Here is a 20,649-nt window from a genome sequence, read left to right as displayed (position 1 = left end):
TGGTTTCCTCTTTGTGATCATATAATATTATTTCTATTTATTATCTATCTTATTTTATGTTCATATATTGTATTACTATTTATGTTTTATTGTTTATTGTTTCTGTTTTCTCTTTTATTCTATTATTGTAAAGCACTTTGGCTGCAGCATTACTTTGTTGTTTTAAATGTGCTATATAAATAAATTGACATTGACATTACAGTACTGCACGTCCCCTTATTCTTAAATATCGGCACCAGTACACTTCTTCTCCACTCCTCATCATCCTCTCACTTTCCAAGATTACATTAAACAATCTGGTTAAAAACTCCACTGCCGTCTCTCCTAAACACCTCCATGCTTCCACAGGTATGTCATCTCGACCAATGACCTTTCCATTTTTCATTCTCTTCATAGCTGTCTTTATTTCATCCTTGCCAATCCGTTGCACTTCCTGATTCACTATCTCCACATCATCCAGCTCTTCTCTCTCTCGTTCTCTTCATTCATCAGCCCTTCAAAGTACTTTTTCCATCTGCTCAACACACTCTCCTCTGTTGTGAGTGCGTTTCCATCTTTATCCTTTATCACCCTAACCTGCTGCACATCTTTTCCAGCTCGGAATCTCTGTAGCCCACCGGTCCTTTTCTCCTTCCTTAGTGTCCAACCTCTCATACAACTCATCATACGCCTTTTCTTTACGTATTCACCACAGCCATGTTCATCCTTTTAGCAAAATCCACTATCATCTGACCTTCTTCATTCCTCTCCTTAACACCATACCTACATATCACCTTCTCGTCTCCTCTGTTCCCTTCACCATCATGCCCATTGAAATCCGCTCCAATCACCACTTTCTGTCCCTTGGGTACACTGTTCATCACTTCATCCAACTCACTCCAGAAATCTTCTTTCTCATCCATCGCACACCCAACTTGCAGTGCAAATGCACTAACAACATTCATCATCAAACCTCCAATTTCCAGCTTCATAATAATTACTCTGTCTGACACTCTTTTCACCTCCAAACACTCTTGAAATACTGTTCCTTCAGGATAACTCCTACCCCATTTCTCCTCTCATCCACACCATGATAGATCAATTTGAATCCACCTCTGATCCACCTGGCCTTACTCCCCTTCCATTTAGTCTCTTCATATATATATGTTCCTGCTTTGCGCTCTGTGCCAGCTGGGATTGGCTCCAGCAGACCCCCGTGACCCTGTGTTAGGATATAGCAGGTTGGATAATGACTGATGACATAAACCATTCATTGGGTTGCCATTAGCTTAAAATTTTTTTGCATTTTGATTGGTCAGTGTGCATTCTATATAGAATTTTCAATCATGCAGAACTCAACGGTGACATTTGTTTTCACTTTTAAAATATGATAAAAAAAATTGCAAATCTTGTGCGTCTTCCTTTGGTGCCATTATTGGTAATTATTGTTACCACAATTTTATGTCTTTTTGTATCTGTTTCTATGGTATTTCTATCCAAGAATGACTAAGAATGCGTGTGGCCTGACATTATCAATGCAACTAAAATAAAGGTCAGCAGTGTACACTCCTTGGTTATCTGAGATTACAAAGTGAACCTGTGTTTAAGTTAGTGATATACTAACTAATCAGTCTGACTTTTTGGTTACAAATTTAGCTTATTTATTCGACTCATGTCTCATCTTCTGTTGCCTTATTTTTCTGTAATACCTCTGCTGTTCACATCAATGCACTAAAGTGACCAAATACCTGATACAGTATGTCATGGGGAAGTACCATAAACCAACTCTAATGTAGGTGTCCCAACTTATAAGAAACAGTATGACAATCACGACACTATAAGCCATATTTGTTCTGTATTTTGGACATGACTCATTTCTTGTTGTCCTTGCAATGAACTAATGCCCTGTCTGGTTTTGTTACTGCCGTGGACCCTGTGCTAGCTGGGATAGGCCCTGGCACCCCCAGTGACCCTGTTCAGCACTAAGCGGGTTAGACTCATTTCTCTTACATATATTATATTATGTGGCACTTCTTGTTTGCATTATTTAATGATTTTGTTGCCTTTTATTTCTTTGCAGACTCCATTATGATCTTCAGTTTCCATCTGGCTTTTGTTATTATAAATATGAACATGTATTTGTCACACTTCAATTGGCATTTTGGGTTTTCACATTGTGTTGGTATCTTGCGGAATATTTGATTACCCCTTTGCCATGGTTTCATCCCAGAAATTCATGGCATATGACATCATTAGCGTGAAAGGATAAAACCCCATCCTAGATGTCTTATCTCTACCTGAGATTGCTGGAATAATCCTATAACAAATCAAACCTTTTTGTTCTTTCAGCCATTATTGTTTTTTAATCAGTATGTCTTTCAACTTTAATTTCAAAAGCAATGCCTGATGTTAGGCTTATTTTGAAGAAGACATTAATATAAAGAAGTTGATTCTTTACCCAACCAATGAATAATTCATAAAGGAAATGCTGCCGTATTTATACCCAAGTTCTGCCAATGTCACAAAAATGACAATCATCGTGGCTTAATGCAAAACTAGCATTGTGTAAACAAAAAACAAAATGAAACAAAAATATTAAAAAAAAACTTTATCTCCATGATGGGACAGTTAACTTCATGAGCTGGAATGTTAAAGGCCTGAATCACGAATTAAAGAAAAAGAAAGTACTCTCTCACCTAACAGGTCTAAACGCTAAAATAGTATTTTGACAGGAGACCCACTTACTAAGCAAGGATCAGTTCCGGCTGCAAAAGGACTGGACTGGCCAAATGTTCCATTCTAGAGGTGTGGGAATTCTCATACATAGAACAATCTTATTTGTAGCATCAGATGTAGTATTGGATCCTGAAGGGAGATATGTAATGGTCATGGGAGACTTATCTAACTGTAAAATGATTTTGATAAATGTTTATGCACCTAATGTTGATGATAAGGAATTTATACAAAATTTATTTGCATCCATTCCCAATCTGAACACTCATAAAATTATAATGGCTGGTTACTTTAATTGTGTTTTAAATCCTCTCTTAGATAGGACTTCTACCACAGGGGGAACGGCATCTAACACCGCAAAGATAATTACTACGTTTATAACTGATCACAACTTATCAGACCCCTGGAGGATTTTAAACCCAAACTCAAGAACATATTCTTTCTACTCACCAGTACATCATTGCTAGTCAAGAATTGATTATTTCTTTATAGATATTAATTTCCTGCCTTTGATTAAATCTTGCAGATATGATGCTATTGTTATTTCTGACCATGCACCTCTGATCTTGGAGCTAAAGTCACTATGCCCCACACACTCACCTCGCAGATGGCGTCTCAACCCGCTTCTATTAGCAGATGAGAATTGTATAGAATTCATATCCAAACAAATCAGTTTCTTCCTAGAGACAAATACATCCTCAGAGATTTCTGCAGGAATACTCTGGGAAACTCTTAAGGCCCTCTTAAGAGGAAAGATTATCTCATATCTTTCCCACAGAAATAAATTAGAAACCAAGAAAGTAGCAGAGCTAAAAAGCGAAATTACTAGAACAGATGAAGAACTTGCCAGGCTTCCAGGCAAGGCTCTACATAGGAGGAGGCAGGCTCTGCATTCAGAACTAAACCTCTTGACAACTAAAGAAACAGAACAACTAATTTATAAATCCAGACATCATTACTATGAACATGGAAAGAAAGCTAATAAGCTGTTAGCTCAACAAATTCACAAGCAAGAAGTCCACAATGCAATCCCAGTAATCACCAACACAAACGGAGACAAAATCATTGACCACAAAAATATAATGCACACATTCAGAGACTACTATAAATCCCTATATTCTACTGAGTTTAAAGAAGACAATATACAATCTAATGCATTTCTGGATATATTACAGATACCACAAATAGACACTTTTAGTGCAGAGGAACTTGATAAACCTCTGGCGTTATCAGAATTACTAGATGCTATAAAGGCACTTCAAGGCAGGAAAGCAGCAGGCCCTGATGGCTACCCTACAGAGTTTTATAAGAAATTCTCTGCTCAGGTAGCTCCCCTCCTATTAGCAACATTTACAGAAGCCAGAGACAATCAAACTCTTCCTCAAACTTTACGCTGAGCATTAATCACAGTTTTTCCAAAACAAACCATACAATTATACAACTTAAAATTATATATCGAGCACATCTGTCTCGCCTAAAACTCTCCAAAATGTTTCCAGGGCATGATCCAACCTGTGAACGCTGCAAACTAGTTCCAGCCTCACTAGGTCACATGTTCTGGGCCTGCACCAAATTAACATCATTCTGGACCAACATTTTTAATTACCTGTCAGACAGCCTTGGACTCACAATCCCTCCTAACCCATTAACAGCTGTGTTTGGAGTTCTTCCAGAGGGGCTTAAAGCGGAGAAAGACAAACAAACTGTGATTGCATTCACTACACTGTTGGCACGCAGACTTATTTTGCTGAATTGGAAGAACCCAAACTCTCCTCTTTTAAGTCAGTGGGAAACTGATGTGTTATACTATTTGAAATTGGAAAAAATCAAATACTCAGTTAGAGGATCTGTACGGATTTTTTTCAAAACATGGCAGGATATAATCAGTAATATTTTAGAATAAGCTCTTAAAGCACAGAGGAAGTAATTATTTCTGTATTTCTTTTTCTTCTCCAATCATCTCTACAGTATTGGCTTATCAAACTTATTAATTTAGGTACAGTATGTTTACAAGCCTTAAGTTTAACTCCATTGGCCATGCTCTCTCTCTCAGGGGTGGGGGTCGACTTGTTCTCAGTCCTACTTTTGTAAAAATTGATTGATTTGTATGGAATGATTGCAATAAAATTTCAAAATAAATCCATCCATCTTCCAACCAGTTGAATCCGAACACAGGGTCACGGGGGGTCTGCTGGAACCAATCCCAGCCAACACAGGGCGCAAGGCAGGAACCAATCCCGGGCAGGGCACCAACCCACAACAGAACACACACACCCACACCCCAAGCACACACTAGGGACAATTTAGAATCGCCAATCCACCCAACCTGCATGTCTTTGGACTGTGGGAGGAAACCAGAGCGCTCGGAGGAAACCCACGCAGAGAACATGTAAACTCCATGCAGGGAGGACCCGGGAAGCGAACCCGGGTCTCCTAACTGCGAGGCAGCAGCGCTACCACTGTGCCACTGTGCCACCGTGCCACCCTTCAAAATAAATAAATTAATAAATAAACTTTATCAAAATAAATCAACAGAGCGTATAAACATTCAAAACACAAACAAAAAGTTTTAATGTTACACGTTTCTCATTTCTCATTGATGTTTCTCATTGATATTTAAAGAACTTTCTTTTGAATTGAACATTTCAGTGAGAGGTTGATGGTTTTCCTCCCACTTACAGGGTGTTTTGGCACATTTAAACATTTTTAACTTTTAAAAGCCTGAGCTTCATTTTGGGCAGGCCTTGAAGCCTGCCTTTTGGGTTTGGAGAAAGGCTTCCTGGGGTGAGGCCTGTTTCTGAAACTCTGACCATTTTAGTTATTATTGTGTTACAGTCCCATTTGTGTGAACTGTTTTAATTTGAGTTTTACTAAAGCGTTTAAAAACAAAGATATTTTGTCTGTGGGATCATTTCAAAGTGTCAAGTTATTGCTGAATCCCATGAAGCAAACTATAGGTGCAGAACTGTGGTAATTTTAAATAAACACAGTTACAATTTTTTATCAGAGGAATTATGTTAGACTTTCTTCTGGTTATGTGAAACTGGAGTATCTGCAAAAAGTGCTAATGATAGTGAAAGATTGAATGCCAGTGTTGGAAGCCACCCACAAATGAAAATTTGAAAATATGAAATTATAATTACATATTTGACTCATAGACTCAGGTTCACTTCCCGGGTCCACCCTGCGTGGAGTTTGCATGTTCTCTCCGTGTCTGCTTGGGTTTCCTCCCACAGTCCAAAGACATGCAGGTTAGGCGCATTGACGATTCTAAATTGTCCCTAGTGTGTGCTTGGTGTGTGGGTGTGTGTGTGTGTGCCCTGCGGTGGGCTGGCGCCCTGCCTGGGGTTTGTTTCTTGCCTTGTGCCCTGTGTTGACTGGGATTGGCTCCAGCAGACCCCTGTGACCCTGTAGTTAGGATATAGCGGGTTGGATAATGGAAGGATGGATGGATATTTGACTCGTACGTTACTAAACCGACACAAACATTACCCCCTTGCTTGCTTTCTCTCAGGGGTCCTCACCCCAACTCCTTCTGAGTCTGAGGGAATCTTCTCACCATAGTTAGTCTTTGACATTATGAAGTGAAATTAATCGTGTTTTTGCTAATTATTTGTTCAATCTTCCACCAATTTCTCCATATTTTTACTAATCCATCCATCCATTTTCTAACCCTTTTTACTAATCATACTAATTAATTAAAATGTTATTGTAATAATAGCAAAAATCTGTTAGGATTAGACAAGAATGTTTAAAATAAAAACATGGATACTTTGATCTTTGCAGGTCGCTTCAGGTTTCAGTCGCAGTGCCCTTCTCGACGCCTCAGTGCAGGGAATGCAAATAGGTCTGGAAAAAAAAATCAATCACATTGTTTATGAAAATATCATTCAAATTTAAGTTTAACGTCTTAAGACATTCAGGCATGCTGAGCCTCAATTGATCTCTATAGGAATTTTAATTAATTAAATTAAAATGAATTCCAATTAAATTAATTGCATTAAGTTTATTCATTCATCTGCTTCTCCCTCGCTCTCCCTTTGCTTCTCTCCCCTACTTAACTAACTCGTCATTCATTCACAAACAATTAACACAATCTGCATTGTTGAGTATGTTTGTTGTAGTAAATAAGGGAAATAAAACATTAGTCTGTTGTCTTTGAATAATCTGAACAAGAGAACATAATAACTCCACTTGAATAAGTTTTTACAGCCTGTTGCAACACACCATTAAATGTCTGGCTTACCGGGCTTTTGGTGAAATTTTTATTTTGTTGATCGCATCGTTCAGTTCAATAACAGCGATGTCATAGTCATAAAACTCATCAATGCCCCGATTCCTCTTTGAGTAAACGCTGTAATTCGGATGCAGATGGATTGCTTTCACCTTTTTGTCTATAGGGCAAAACGATAAAAAAAATTGAAACAAGTGTCCAAGTCTTTCTTAATACAGGTCATGTCTCTAACTGTTTATATTCAGTTACTGATTTTAGAAAAATCACAAAAATGTTCACATTCTTTTCACAAATCTCTATTAACATTGTATTAAATCTGACTGTTAGTTGATGTTTGGAAGCTACACATAAGCATATGAAGTTCAGTCAAGTAAAAGACCAATTTATGGTATAATTTCCACTTAAAAGGTGTAGAACTTCATGGGCGTTGGAAGATTTCCCATTGTTGGAGATGTGCAGAGTTCTTTTCATTTCATTTAATTTTTGAGAGGTTATTGCTCTATGATACCATGTATTTAATTGAGACTGAAGGCCCCTACGCTTTTAAAGAAAAGCCTCCACAGATCTTTGAAGAACCTCTGTGACAGTTTGGTGGTGTGGGAACATAATATTTAATTAAATGTAATGATGTTTAATTAATTATAATCAGCATTTTAGGAGGTGAAGGCTTAACTTTAAGAAAGCGACTCCATTGGAAGATGTGCTAAAGGTCACTCATTCAAATGGTGTGTCTTACCGTCTTTAAATCTCTGAGGTCTGCACAGCCTGCTCTGGCCTGCGTTTCCTCCTGACCTTCACCTCACTGAACACCTTGTTGATGCCGTGGATCTCAACATCTGGACATACAACTTGTCAGGCCCTTCTGAAGATTCAGACGTTCATGAGCTCCATGCACCAGAGGTGCCTAGAAGTGGTGGCCTTAAAAGGTGTGGTCTATGGCCGGCCAGTCATCCTGGCCAATACCCCCAGGCCGCCAGGTGGAGCCCTCCCTGTAGCATGGAGGTGCCCTGAATACCAGCAGGGAATTATGGACAATGGAGTTTTCATCTACAGCCCTGCTGGATACCACAGGGGCTGCTAGATGGAGGAGCAAAGAATATTTTCCCCACACCCTGAAGTACGTCCGAGTCACATGGACAAGAGGAATGACGTGCTTCCGGGGTGAAGAAAAGGACTTTTTTATCTGACCCGAAAGTGATAGGAGATCACATGGACTGGAGATTGGAAACACTTCCGGGTCAGGGACTATAAAAGAGACTGGAAATCCTTAGATGAGGAACTGGGCTGGGTGGAAGGGTGGCAACGCGTCTGGGAGAGTGGAGGATTGATTATTGATTACTGAGTATTGGTTATTGTATGAGTATTGTGGAGAGGAGGGTGCTTTGTGCACTGTGCATAAATAATAACGTCAAAATTTGGACTTTTATCTGTGGTCTGACGTATTGGTCAAGGGTTCAAGAGGACGAGAGCGCCCTCTATCTGTCACAGAGGTGAAGGAGAGTAAGACCACTGGAGTTGATGTTCATGGCTGGTCTTACTCTACTGCTTGTTTTGTTAAAGTACTGTTTTGTTTTCTTTTTCTTTTCATTTGTTAATTGTTATTTCAGGAATGAAGTTTGAAATTTCAGTTCAACAACAGTACTGTGCTCCTTTTTTCAATTAGTACATATGTATTGTCACCTACACGCACATTGGGGACAACATAAAGGCTCTGAGGGTGGTAATCGCTTCCTCCCTCTGCAGAAAGGAAAACTGACAGCTTTACCACCCATAACATCACTTCTGTTTCTGTCCACCTGGCCCAGCCTTTTCCTGTTGGAAGTCCCCATTACTATAAGATCCACCATCTTGAGACAGGCGATACTTGGACTCGCATCCGTTCAAGACAATTCTCTTTGTCAATGCCTTTGTAAAACCACACTTCTCTTCAATGATTAGGGTTTGCTTGCGGGTACCCTAACTTCATGCTTGGCTGCGATTTTTCTTACAGAATGTACATTCCAGTTATGCGATAGTAAAATATACTGCATTACTATTTAAGATGAGAATATTGTTTTAACAACATTCCATTGCATGTTTTTGGCTATTACTTTCTGTGGAGCAAATTTAGGAGATTTTATGATTATTTATTATAAAACAAAAAAACCACAGATTTTTCGTCATTAATACAAATTTGTTAGGCATGTCACAATAAGGTCGTCAATCGTCGGTTTGTTGAATGCGTATGTGGAAGCTTTATGTGTTGACTTGTCACTTGTTCAGTCTGTTTGCTTGTCACTTGTTCAGTCTGTTGGCTTGTCAATTTTTTGTCTGTTGGCTTGTCACTTTTTTTCTTGTTTCATCAACTGTAAGATCCCACAGAGAATGATTTCATATAATGGAGAATGGGAGTTTCCAAACTTTAATGAAGAACTGAATGTTTTGTAGGATGAGATCTAAAATCTGCACATTTGCTACAGGCATTTGAAAGCCCTCAAGCTACAGCACGGTGTAGCAGTGTGTCCTGAGCGGCTTCTCCCTCGTTTTCTTCACACCCCAGCAGAGGCTGAAGCTGGTGAGTATCTGTTTTGCTCCTTCTTCAACTCCAGATGGAGTCTGGGACCACCAACTGAAATGAGAGCCTCACTCTCCAGCACACAGAGTAGTGACACTGTTGTATTTGAGTAACCGTTTTGAGGCTCTCAGCTCTGTTTTAGCTGCCCGCTGAAGTGCTGTGGTCACTTTGAGGGACAAAACCTTGTATGAAACCTGGACTGTACTCTGTCCAGCTGGGAGATCTGTCCTGCTTTCCTGAGGCACGTGTTCAGGACATTGTAAATAAAATCTAACTGCACTTATAAACCATAAAGATGTCATTTGTTTCGCATGGGAACAGATGACATTCACAGTTGCCAGTCACAGTTTGCTACTCCTCATTTCTCGAGAGGGGACCTGTGAGCCAGTTGCACTGATCATCATCTCTGGACCACAACCTGTGCTCTGAAGATCGGACGAGGCCTTCAGCGCTTTTTTTTTTTTAAGACAAATGGGCTACAGTTCAGCAGGCAAGGCACTCAGGTCCTCTCAGACAGAATAGCTAAGGTAATTAATCCATTTTGACTATTTGAAATTAACCTCAACACTAATGTATGGTATGTTTCAATATCCAGCTGATGAATAAAAAGTATGTTAATTATGCCTCATGTAACTAATAACAGACACATTAAAAAAGTTAAATAGCAAGGGGTTTACTGTCCACAGTTTAGTCAATATCCCTGTCGTTAATTATTTGGTGGAACTGTGCCAATCTGTGACTTGTAAAGTTGCCTTACGTGGTATCAGAATAACTACGAAATCATTCTATGTAAATGATTTTATTAGTGACCAAAAAATAGGAATAATAATAATCAAGACATTGATTTAAATCGCAATGATTTTCCTTTAGACTTATAATTAAGCCAATATTTAATATACACAGACATATTTAAAGGAATAAGTACTCTGCTGCAAATAACAGTAATTTAATTAAAATATGTGCCAACAATTCAAAAGCCCATAAGCAATCTACTCCCAAGATAACTAATATGGCATTGATGAGTAGGACGGTCTTCTTGAGTAATCGTATTACTGATAAGGAAATTGATTTTTTTACATTTTGTAGGACTTGGCCTAATGCTAATTCATTCCCAGTTTTAGTTGAAACTGAACTAACTTTTTTACAGTCTGTCCATGTTGGAAAAAGGCGTTGGGGCGGGTGGTTATCTAACATGCTCTCAAACTATTCAAGTTGTAAAGAAGTCAGTTTGGGTCATTTTACTGCTTTTGAAAATATTGATTGCAATAATGTATTAAAGCTAACTTGGCAGCTCTATTAGTAGCAATATATGGTGGTCCAGATCTAATTATGCAATTTTCATTACGCTATAACTTATTAAGTTTATTACATAAAAAATCCTCCGAAAAATCCATCGAGAAGTGTGTGAACCGACGACATGAAGAATCGTCTTTGCGCCGAACTGGAATCGTCTCTGCATAAATCAAAGTCATCCAGGTGATCTGGATCTGCATAATTAGATCTGGACCACCCTGGTATATCATCCACCAAAATATAATGCCTCTCTTATGAGGAATTCCCAGATCTGTTATCCGTAACAATGATTGAATATAATGAGCGTTTAATACCTGATGATTGTAGAGAAAAGCCAAGCAAAATCACACCCTTAATTGGCTAACTAAAAAGATTACAATATGCAAGCTTTCGAGGCAACTCAGGCCCCTTCTTCAGGCAAGATGTAATACAGAAACTGAAGTTCCCTGTGTTTATATCCACACACTAGGACAAGAAACAACATTGGTAAATCTTTAAATGAAAAATCTTAAATGTAAAAAATTAATAGGCTCATTCAGGCAAAGATTAATTTAACAAGAGAGAGAAGAACAATGTATGGTCAAGATCTTTAGATAAGATAACTGTCCAAAAAAGTCCTTTGAAGTTTGTGATGAGTTTTTCAAAACAAGGTGGGTCTGTAGTCAGGTTATCTGTGTCAGTCTGAGAGATGCAAACAGTCCTCATACCTGGCTATAAGACCCATGTCTCTGTTCAAGCCATGTTGTAATGTATTCAATTTTAACATGAGTTTAACTTCTCATTCTTTTCTCTCTTGCTGTACTACATACTTGATGATTTTAATTAACATTTGGATAAACCAGGATACCCAAAAAAAGAGAATTTTTGAATTCTCTCTTTCGTTCTTAGCATGTCTTAATGTAAAAATCTGACCATAGCTTAAAATTAGTAATATCAAAGGGAATTAATATTAATATACCACAAATTGCGAATATTGCTTTCTCTGATTATCACTGTATTTTCTGTAACATATCTCTTTGTGTTCCTAAGTTCAATGAAGAACTCAGATATAAAAGACATTGATAATAACACTGCCACTGAGTTCACTGACATTTTAAAAAGTTGGTCAGACGCCACTGCTCACTTTCAGACTGATGACCAAGTAAGTAGAATGGTCGACAATTTCACTGCTAAACCAAAGACAGCAGCAGACATTACAACTCCCGGAAAAATCAATAGAAGTCAAAGTTAAGTGCACTGGAAAAAAAGAAAAGGCTGAACCAGGAGAAAGACAAAAGTTAGAGTCGAGTAGGAAATCCTAAAGTCAAATAGAACTAAGTACAACGCAGCAGTGCGATCTGAGAAATGCTCTTATCTGAACAAAATCATAAAGGATAGCACAGAGCCATCCATCAGTTAGTAAATCCAGCACCAGCCATAAGCCTCAGAGGTTAAAGTGTAAGGAGTTGTCTGCTTTATCAAATAAAAAGCCAACCTAACCTACCTAAGTAGCTGTGGAAAAAGTGCACTTTTTCCAAATTTTTATTTAAGAAAAGATCATCTTTCTTTCTTTCTTCTTCTTTTGGCTAAAAGAATCGCTAAAAGTCTCTCGCAGTCTAATCAATAACAACAACGGAGCATATTGATCCATCTACTACTAAATCTACTCATTTAAACCGTTTACTAACATAAACTTTGTAAAATAATATCCAGTCTTAAACCATCCACATCTATCCTTGATCCTGTTCCATCACTTGTCTTCAAAGACGTGTCTGACCCATTAATTGATGAGATATTAGAGTTTTTTTTTGTTTTTTCTGTCCACCCTGGCCATTGGACCTTACTCCTTTTCTATGTTAACTAATGTTGTCTTATTTTAATTTCTTATTTTGTCTTTTATTTTTCTTTTCTTCATTATCTAAAGCACTTTGAGCTACTTTTTGTATGAAAATGTGCTATATAAATAAATGTTGTTGTTGTTGTTGATGTGTACCAAAAACACGTAACATTGAATATGGTGTCCCACAAGGATCAGTTGTGGTCCATCGCTGTCCTCACTTTACATGCTCCCTTTCAGACCTGAGTATCTCAACACACAATATAAATAATCCCAGCTATGCAGATAACTCACAGCTTTATTTATAGTCCCAGATGATCTGAAGGCTCCGTACGATCTGACAGATTGACTAAACAACGTGTTTTATGCAGTGGCTAAGATGTAACTTTCCAACATTAAATAAAATGAAAACTAAGCTACTTGTTTATAGCCACAACACAGAAAAGGTGCAGAAATAAAAAAAGCAGAAAATTTGAGGTAAAAAAAAATCTTTTGATTTATTTTAGATTCAGACCATAATTTTAAATCTCATAATAATTATGTCACCAGAACTGCATTCTTTCAATTAAGTGTGGCGGATGGCTGGAGGCCATGCCCAGCCAGGATGCCTGGAAGGACCCGGAGAGGGACTATACCTCCCCTGGGCCACGAGAGAGCAGCCACCCTGGTTTTTATGGGGGCCACAGGAACAGAGCAGAGAAGCTCAACCCTATTGGGGCTTGTGGTTGCCACAGGGCCCCTGAACCCCCGCGCAGGATTGTGTAGCCCTGGACGTCAGCACTTTCGCCACACTCGAAATTCCAGGAACACCCGGAGTGCTTCTGGGTGCTCTTGTGCCAATTCTGCCACACCAGGAAGTGCCACCGGAAGATCGTTAAGGAGCACCTGGAACACATCATATTATAAAATGAAATATAAATAAAATATCGCATTATAAAAGAGGCTGTCATTCTCCACTCAGGAGCCGGAGTCGGGAGGAGGAAGACAAAGCTTGGGAGGAGAGAAGTAAAGGCGGAAGGAATACTAAGAGTGAAGGAAGGAAGGGACTGAGTTTGGGCGGACTGGAGCACTGTGTTGGGTGCAGGACATTTATGTGAATAAACGGTGTGTGTTTTTGGACATTCAGCATCTGTCTGTCTGCACCCGGGGGCTGTCTTATCACATAAGAAATACAGCACATGTTTGGCTTTTTATATATTTAGAGGATACAGAAAAGTTCATATGTGTCTTTGTCTTTAGCCGTTTACAATGCTAAAATTTGTTTCTAACAGAGTTGAGCTGCAAGCATCCTAATTAAAAGGAAGAAATCTGACAAACTTTACACCAGTATCAGTGTCTTCTATAAGAGTTGAATTTGAACCCTGGTCCAATGTGCACCTAGCATGTGTTTGAGTCTCATATATGTCTGAGCTTATGCTTAAAAGCTGATGCTATTATTTTATTATTAACTATGATAAATGATTTTGTATTATTTTATATTACCCCTGAGAGAAAATGTAAATTTTATGGCATAACCAATTTCCTCTATTTTGCTTAGTACTAAGTTTCCTGTTTTTGTACCCTCCTGGATCATAAGAATCTAGGCTTTTGTTCTTTCCTAGTTGGAGTGGTGGCTCTTAGGCTTGAGACCTGCACTGGCAATTGGACGGCTGCTGGTTCAAATCCCGTAAATGCCAGTAAGGACTCTGCTCTGTTGGTCCCTTAACCTGCAATTGCTGAGCGCTTTGAGAAGTGAGAAAAGCGCTATATAAATGCAAAGAATTTTCCTTTGGAATACAGGATAATCCTGCAGAAATCCACATATCTCCTACAATAACAATTAAAATAATACTTTTAAAAAGTCACGTACACCCTAAGCTAACAGAACTATCAATCAACCTCGTGGACAGGGTAAATTGTGGTCATTTATGGTATCAACGTTTGTCATGTCCCGTTAGCAATTGGAAGTAACCAATCTATTTAAAAGGTTTCTGATTATATAATTAATTCTTTTTTTGAATAGTGATCTAACTTCAATGTCAATTTATTTATATAGCACATTTAAAACAACATAGGAATGCTGTGGCCAAAGTGATTTACAATAAAAGAAGAAAAAAATATACAATTAACATAAAAAACATAAATACAAATAAAATAAATGAACATAATTAATTAATAGAAGTAAGATCACATAATCAGAATGAGGAAACCATCAGTATTACTGAAGGTCACAGAAAGCAAGTGAATAGAAATCTATTGTTTTGAATTGTAGACGACTCCTTTATGTGACGAGGTAAAGAGCTCCACAGGCGAGGAGCAGCAGCTGCACAAAGTCCTGTCTGTCCCTCTTAGGGCTCGTTTATACTTCACGCTCAGAACGCATACGCACCCGCATCATGGCTACCAAATGTTTCCAACATTCATTTGATGTGTCCTCTGAGCAGGTCCTCAGAAATTTATGCAACACATGCGCAGTACCAGCAAAAAGTCAGGGGGTGCAGTGTGCTAAAAGTTGGAATGTGACGTCAGAGTCTCTGGTTACTATCTACATGTGACAGAAAGCCGCTTTGCGGATCATACAAGATCGGTGTGTGCACTTCGATGTTTAATGACTGGTTCGATGTGGCGAAGCAAAATGCCGACATACAGATGTATTCTTGGTGCTTTTATATTCAAGCGTTGCATATTCCCAGTTGTAATGACACGACACATTTTAAAAGTCTCACATACCGTCTTTTGTGCCATCTTTTTTTCTAGAGCTTCCTCCGGTACTGACAGCAGCGGCAAACAGCAATAGTTTGCCACACTGAGCACATTAAATGTCTGATATTCTAACTCTCTGCACATTTAGAATCCTTAGATTTATACTTGATATCACTTTCATGATGAAATGCATTAAAGTATGTATGTTACATTTTACAGATAAATCAGTAATTTCGTTTAAATAATGAATACTGTTAATAATTACACACATGGGGGTGACACGGTGGCGGAGCGTTAGCGCTGCTGTTTTGCAGGTTGTTTTGTCGCTGGTGTTCCCTGCCTGGAGTTTGCATGTTTTCCTGCTGGGTTTCCACAGTGGGCTCCAATTTTCTTCCAAAGATATGCAGATTTGGTTACACTAAAATGACACCAGCGTGTATGTGTGTGCTTGTATTCATCTTGCGATGAGCTGATGTCTAATTTAATCATTAAACATCCTTTTCAGAGATATTGCGGTAAGATGTCATCGGAGTTTAATGGGTGTTCCAGGCAATTCACAACACAGCAAAGCCTAACCTGTTCTCACCGTGATAATATCTTGCACTGCCACCTGCTGGATTCCTCCAGATTTACGTAAAGTCCGTGCGCAAGTATAAACGGTACAACGCTTGCGTGGCAGGATCGTCAGCTGCAGCATGCGCCGCGTCACGTGAAGTATAACCCATGCCTAAGTTTTACACTTGGTACGAGGGACAACAAGAGGCAGTTGACCAGAAGATCTAAGCACTCTTCGTATATAGAGAACTAGCAAAATACCCGCGATTCGCGGCGGCGAAGTACTGCCTTAAAATTTTTATTAAAAAGAAAATTAAACCTTTTAAACTGAGGGAAAATATACCAATATTTATTTGATAAGGATCTCTTTGTATACCACATTGTGAGTTCGGCCCTCCGGTTGTAACATGACCAAGCTGTGCGCTGAGCTTACTCTTGAGCATGTAACGTACAGTTGGCCATGTGAACAGTAATCTTGTCTCAAATCTCACAGCTTGGATTGCTGCTGTCATAAACGGTTTGAGTTTCATGGTTTGTTTCAATTACGACAGTATTTGTAGGACTTGTGTTGAAGAGACATTCAGCATCTGTCAAGTGTTGTAAGTATACAACCGGTTTCATCGATAACTTCACATTCAGCTTTTAAGAGTTTAAACATTCATAAACATCAAAGTGTCCACTACTGAAATCGTCACCTGTCAATCTAAGATGTTGAAGAGGCATTGGCGGTTGTCCAAAGGTGTAAAATATTTGGCCATTTCGGTATACATGAAAGCGACAACTGAACAATTCAGCGGCAGCCATCAACTCACATGCAGAACCATATTTGAAGTGCTTAAGCATTTCACTCTTCTAGTGCTCCTGTGTAGTCTAATTATCTCCTGTACCGTCATCAGTCCACACCTTGAACCTGTCCCAGTCATTCAATACATAAGACACAATGGATATCAAGAGTGAGCCTGATATGGCCGTGCAATATGTAACAAAGAGAATGGAAAAGGTAGGTGGTATCTCTGGGTATGGAAACCACTCGGTAAGTGACAGTTCTTTGATCGATGGTGATCACCTCGATAGACATGTTAATGGGGGTACGATTGGAATGATAAAGGAAATGGGTACCTGAACAATGTAAAGTAAGTCTAAAATACCTACACAATAACTATAATCGTAATAAATGAACAATAAAACAACGGAGAAGCCGTGGATTAAATAGAAAGGCTGCAGTTATCAGCAGGGAGACGTGAATCCCGTGGCAAAGCAAGGAAGGGAATGTAGAGACAGGAGCGACGGACGGCCTTATATAGGCAGGTAGCCAACACGTGGGAGGCGTTGGGATGGGGGAACCAACGCTGCCTCACACGGTGACCGAGCTGCAAGCTAGGGACGTATATATGTACGTAAGTAGGATTCAGTTAGCATTGGGAACCCGTGTACCAAATTTCTTGAAGATGGGCCCAAGTAACAAAGACCATTGAAAAGTTCAATATGGCGGCAGACAGTGGTATCATACCACCGAAATAAGTACGTACATTGGTTTTGGTTAGCGCAGGGAAGCCGCCTACCAAATTTCGTGAAGATGGGGCCATAAATAAGAAAGTTCAACATGGCGGACGTTGTCGACCGTTATGACCATTACGCTTAGAATTTCGAAATGAATCCTGCTTAACTTTTGTAAGTAAGCTGTAAGGAATAAGCCTGCCAAATTTCAGCCTTCTACCTACACATGTAGAATATCTGTAAACAGTTCTTGGTGATATACCTGCGTTACTCCAGTCTCACATATCACAATGGTAGATATATACAGCATGCCCTTTATACTTTACAGATTTACATGATTTATGTGTAGTCTTACTTACTTGTAGGTCTCTGAGGATTTTCAGCGTCCTTGTCATTGATTAGCACCTTAACGTTGCTTTGATCATCGTCTGTTGTGAAGCAGTGTGCAGCAGTCAAAACATGCAGATTTCCAACAATGGACCCCATACATGTTTGGACTCCCCATGGATGCTGTGAAAGTCGTAACATTTAAAAGTCAATGAAAGATGGAATCACCATTCTGTTTTCTGCATGATTTGTGTGGCTTGTTTGGGGGTCTCATGGGCTTTATCTGTTTTCTCATTTTTTTTCCGTATTCCCCAATAGCATTTCAGCTTTTTTAAATACCTGACATGACTTTTTAATGTGACTAATTGTCACTATTTAGTTACCAAAGCCTGCTGACATGCTAACCTTGCTGTCTTGGACACGTCTGTATGTAATTTTGAGTCTGTCATCAGGCTCAAGGGAGACGGAGTTTCCAGTTTCTTCTGCTTGTTAGGCATTTATTTCAGGTGAGAACTCTGAGCCCACACGCTCAAAATCACACCAACTGTCCGTCTACCTGTTTCCATGTACCGTATATAAACTGTAAGAATGAGTGAAGTGTGAGTCAGTTGTGATGACTAAACTGGCCACCTTAACTAATTCTTCTCTCCCTTTTTTTCAAATGACTGCACTTTAAACTTCAATTTTAAAATTTTATATTCTTATTCCTGAAGTAGGCTGGCACCCTGCCCGGGGTTTGTTTCCTGCCTTGCGCCCTGTGCTGGCTGGGATTGGCTCCAGCAGACCCCCGTGACCCTATAGTTAGGATATAGCAGGTTGGATAATGGATGGATGGATGGATGGATATTCTTATTCAGTCTGAACTGAAATAAAAAAATGGATTCCATTCTTCTCCACATCGTCATTTATTTAGTATGATTCACTGTTTATACATCACCAGGAAAACTTTTCAGAAATTGGAGATGAGTTCTCAACCTCTGTGCAAAGCAACAGATGAAGAACTTCCATGTACTCCAAAAAATACTTTTCATAAAAATATCACATAATGCCTTAATTGTTGTTTATCTCACTACTGAAACAACTTGAACTTCTTAACTATTAGTCTGAAGTGCTATGGGACCGTGCCAACCGAGCAGACTCCATATATATATAAGGAGGTGGAAATCTGTGATAGTAGAATGAACTTTGTACTTACGGTTATTTGGACGGCCACATGCCAAGGATAGTGTTCTTGCTCCCTGTACTCTCCCGGCTTCAGTGGTTTTTCATCTTCCTTGTAAAGACCACATAATGCCACACTTTCCGATTCATCTGATTTAGAAAGAAAATGTATTAACTAAGTAATAATAGCCTCACATCTGAAAGACAACAACGTTCTGTTTTAGGCCTTCGACAGAGACGACAAAGTCCTTGTGAACTGGGTGTACATTTCACATAGTGTGCATTGTTTAGCTCTTAATGTCTTGTTTTGGTTTCTGCTGTATGCTGTGACAGATAGGGGTCGCTGTTGCCCCTTGAACCCTCAGACAACATGCTTAGACACCAGATAAAATAAAGAAATATTTTTAATTTCATAAATTGTGCACAAAGCACCTCCACCTCCACTATACACAATAAACAATCACTAATCCACAATACAATCGTCCACTCTTCCAGACGCTTCGTCACCCTTCCTCTAACTCAGCTCAGCTTGCTGGGATTTCCCAGAATCCTTTATAGTCCTTGACCCGGAGGTGCTTCTATCCCCCAGTCCACGTGGTTTCACAACACTTCCGGGTCAGGTGAAAACTCCTTCTTTTCTTCATCCCAGAAGTACTTTGTTATTTCCATTCCTGTGACTAGAAAGTACTTCTGGACTATCATAAATATCCCTGTGCCTTCCTGCAGCGTCCCCTGGTGGCCCCCATGGTATTCAGCAGGGCTGTGATGTAAAACTCCACTGTATATGATGCCCTGCTGGAACTCGGGGCACCTCCATGTTGCAAGAAGGGCTCCATCTGGCGGTGTGGGGGTATTGGCCAGGATGAACTGCCGGCCACATACCACAACGCTTACAAAAATATTATTAAGAATGGGAAAGGCACCAGATAAATAAAATATATTATTATTATTATTATTATAGTGTATACAGTGTGTCTCTCGGATTTGAGCAAGTAAATCAGTACCGCAAGTAAACTATGATACTATGACAGGAGATGAGAGGATGATGCGCGATGAGAGGAGTCACAAAATCAACTGGTCGCAAAATACCCGATCTAAATCTGTTAAGTAGTTCTCTCGTGAAAAGCAGATCGACATACACACAGATGTTGGATTTTATATATAGAGAGATTGAAAAAAGTTGGCATTTTAGCCTGTCGTCAAAAACACAGTTAAGATGACCAGTCCATTTTAATTCAATTATACCTTTAAATCACTACAGGGCTTCACCCCCTGCTCGCTTTGCTCGCCAACCCCTTACAGCGCCTGTCAGGGGCCGCTCCTCCGAAACCCCTCTTAAACGGTGATACAATGGGAAACAAATACGATTTTTTAACTCCTCTTTGCTCGAGTAGCCATGGAGTGCAGCTGCTGCCCTCACGCGTGATCGGCAATTCGCTCGCCTACCCTTTCTCTAAGTGCCGTTGTGAAGGTGGTTGAGTGCACCTCAAGGAGACGCGGCCGCTCCTCCAAAACCCGTCTTAAATGGTGATACATTGGGTAACAAGTAACAGGTGTTTTTTTCACCTCCTCTTTAGTCGAGAAGCTGTTGGCTTGCTGCTGCTACTGCTGTGCTGCGTGATCCGCATTTCACGCGGAGCTTCGAACATTTAAAAGCCAGCACAGCACCTGAATATATGATCTCTTTTCACTGTTCTGCTATTTCCCCGAGTAATATTTTCAGTTTGTTTGCATTAATGTGATTGTTACTCTCATTTTTTGAGACTTTCGAATTTTCCTACATCCATTATCTCTAACCTGCTCTTCATGTGTATCACG

At 39.4% G+C, this 20,649-nt stretch overlaps 1 protein-coding gene across 1 annotated transcript in view; it reads right to left on the bottom strand.

Annotated features, from left to right (window-relative positions):
* Positions 1 to 20,649, bottom strand: part of LOC120521313 (complement factor B-like) — a 51,579-nt gene that overhangs the window by 20,242 nt on the left and 10,688 nt on the right. The window contains exons 3-6 of the mRNA XM_039743025.1: positions 18,866 to 18,981; positions 17,703 to 17,853; positions 6,959 to 7,106; positions 6,485 to 6,561 (exon numbers count right to left, since the gene is read on the bottom strand). Coding sequence (XP_039598959.1) covers positions 6,485 to 6,561; positions 6,959 to 7,106; positions 17,703 to 17,829 — 352 coding nt within the window. The 5' untranslated portion in view covers positions 17,830 to 17,853; positions 18,866 to 18,981. The remainder of the gene's footprint in view (positions 1 to 6,484; positions 6,562 to 6,958; positions 7,107 to 17,702; positions 17,854 to 18,865; positions 18,982 to 20,649) is intronic.

This window comes from Polypterus senegalus, chromosome 2 (assembly GCF_016835505.1).
Source record: "Polypterus senegalus isolate Bchr_013 chromosome 2, ASM1683550v1, whole genome shotgun sequence".
In the NCBI taxonomy this organism is placed as follows: domain Eukaryota; kingdom Metazoa; phylum Chordata; class Cladistia; order Polypteriformes; family Polypteridae; genus Polypterus; species Polypterus senegalus.
The sequence above is the reverse complement of the archived record's forward strand: the minus strand, read 5'-3'. Positions and strand labels throughout refer to the sequence as shown.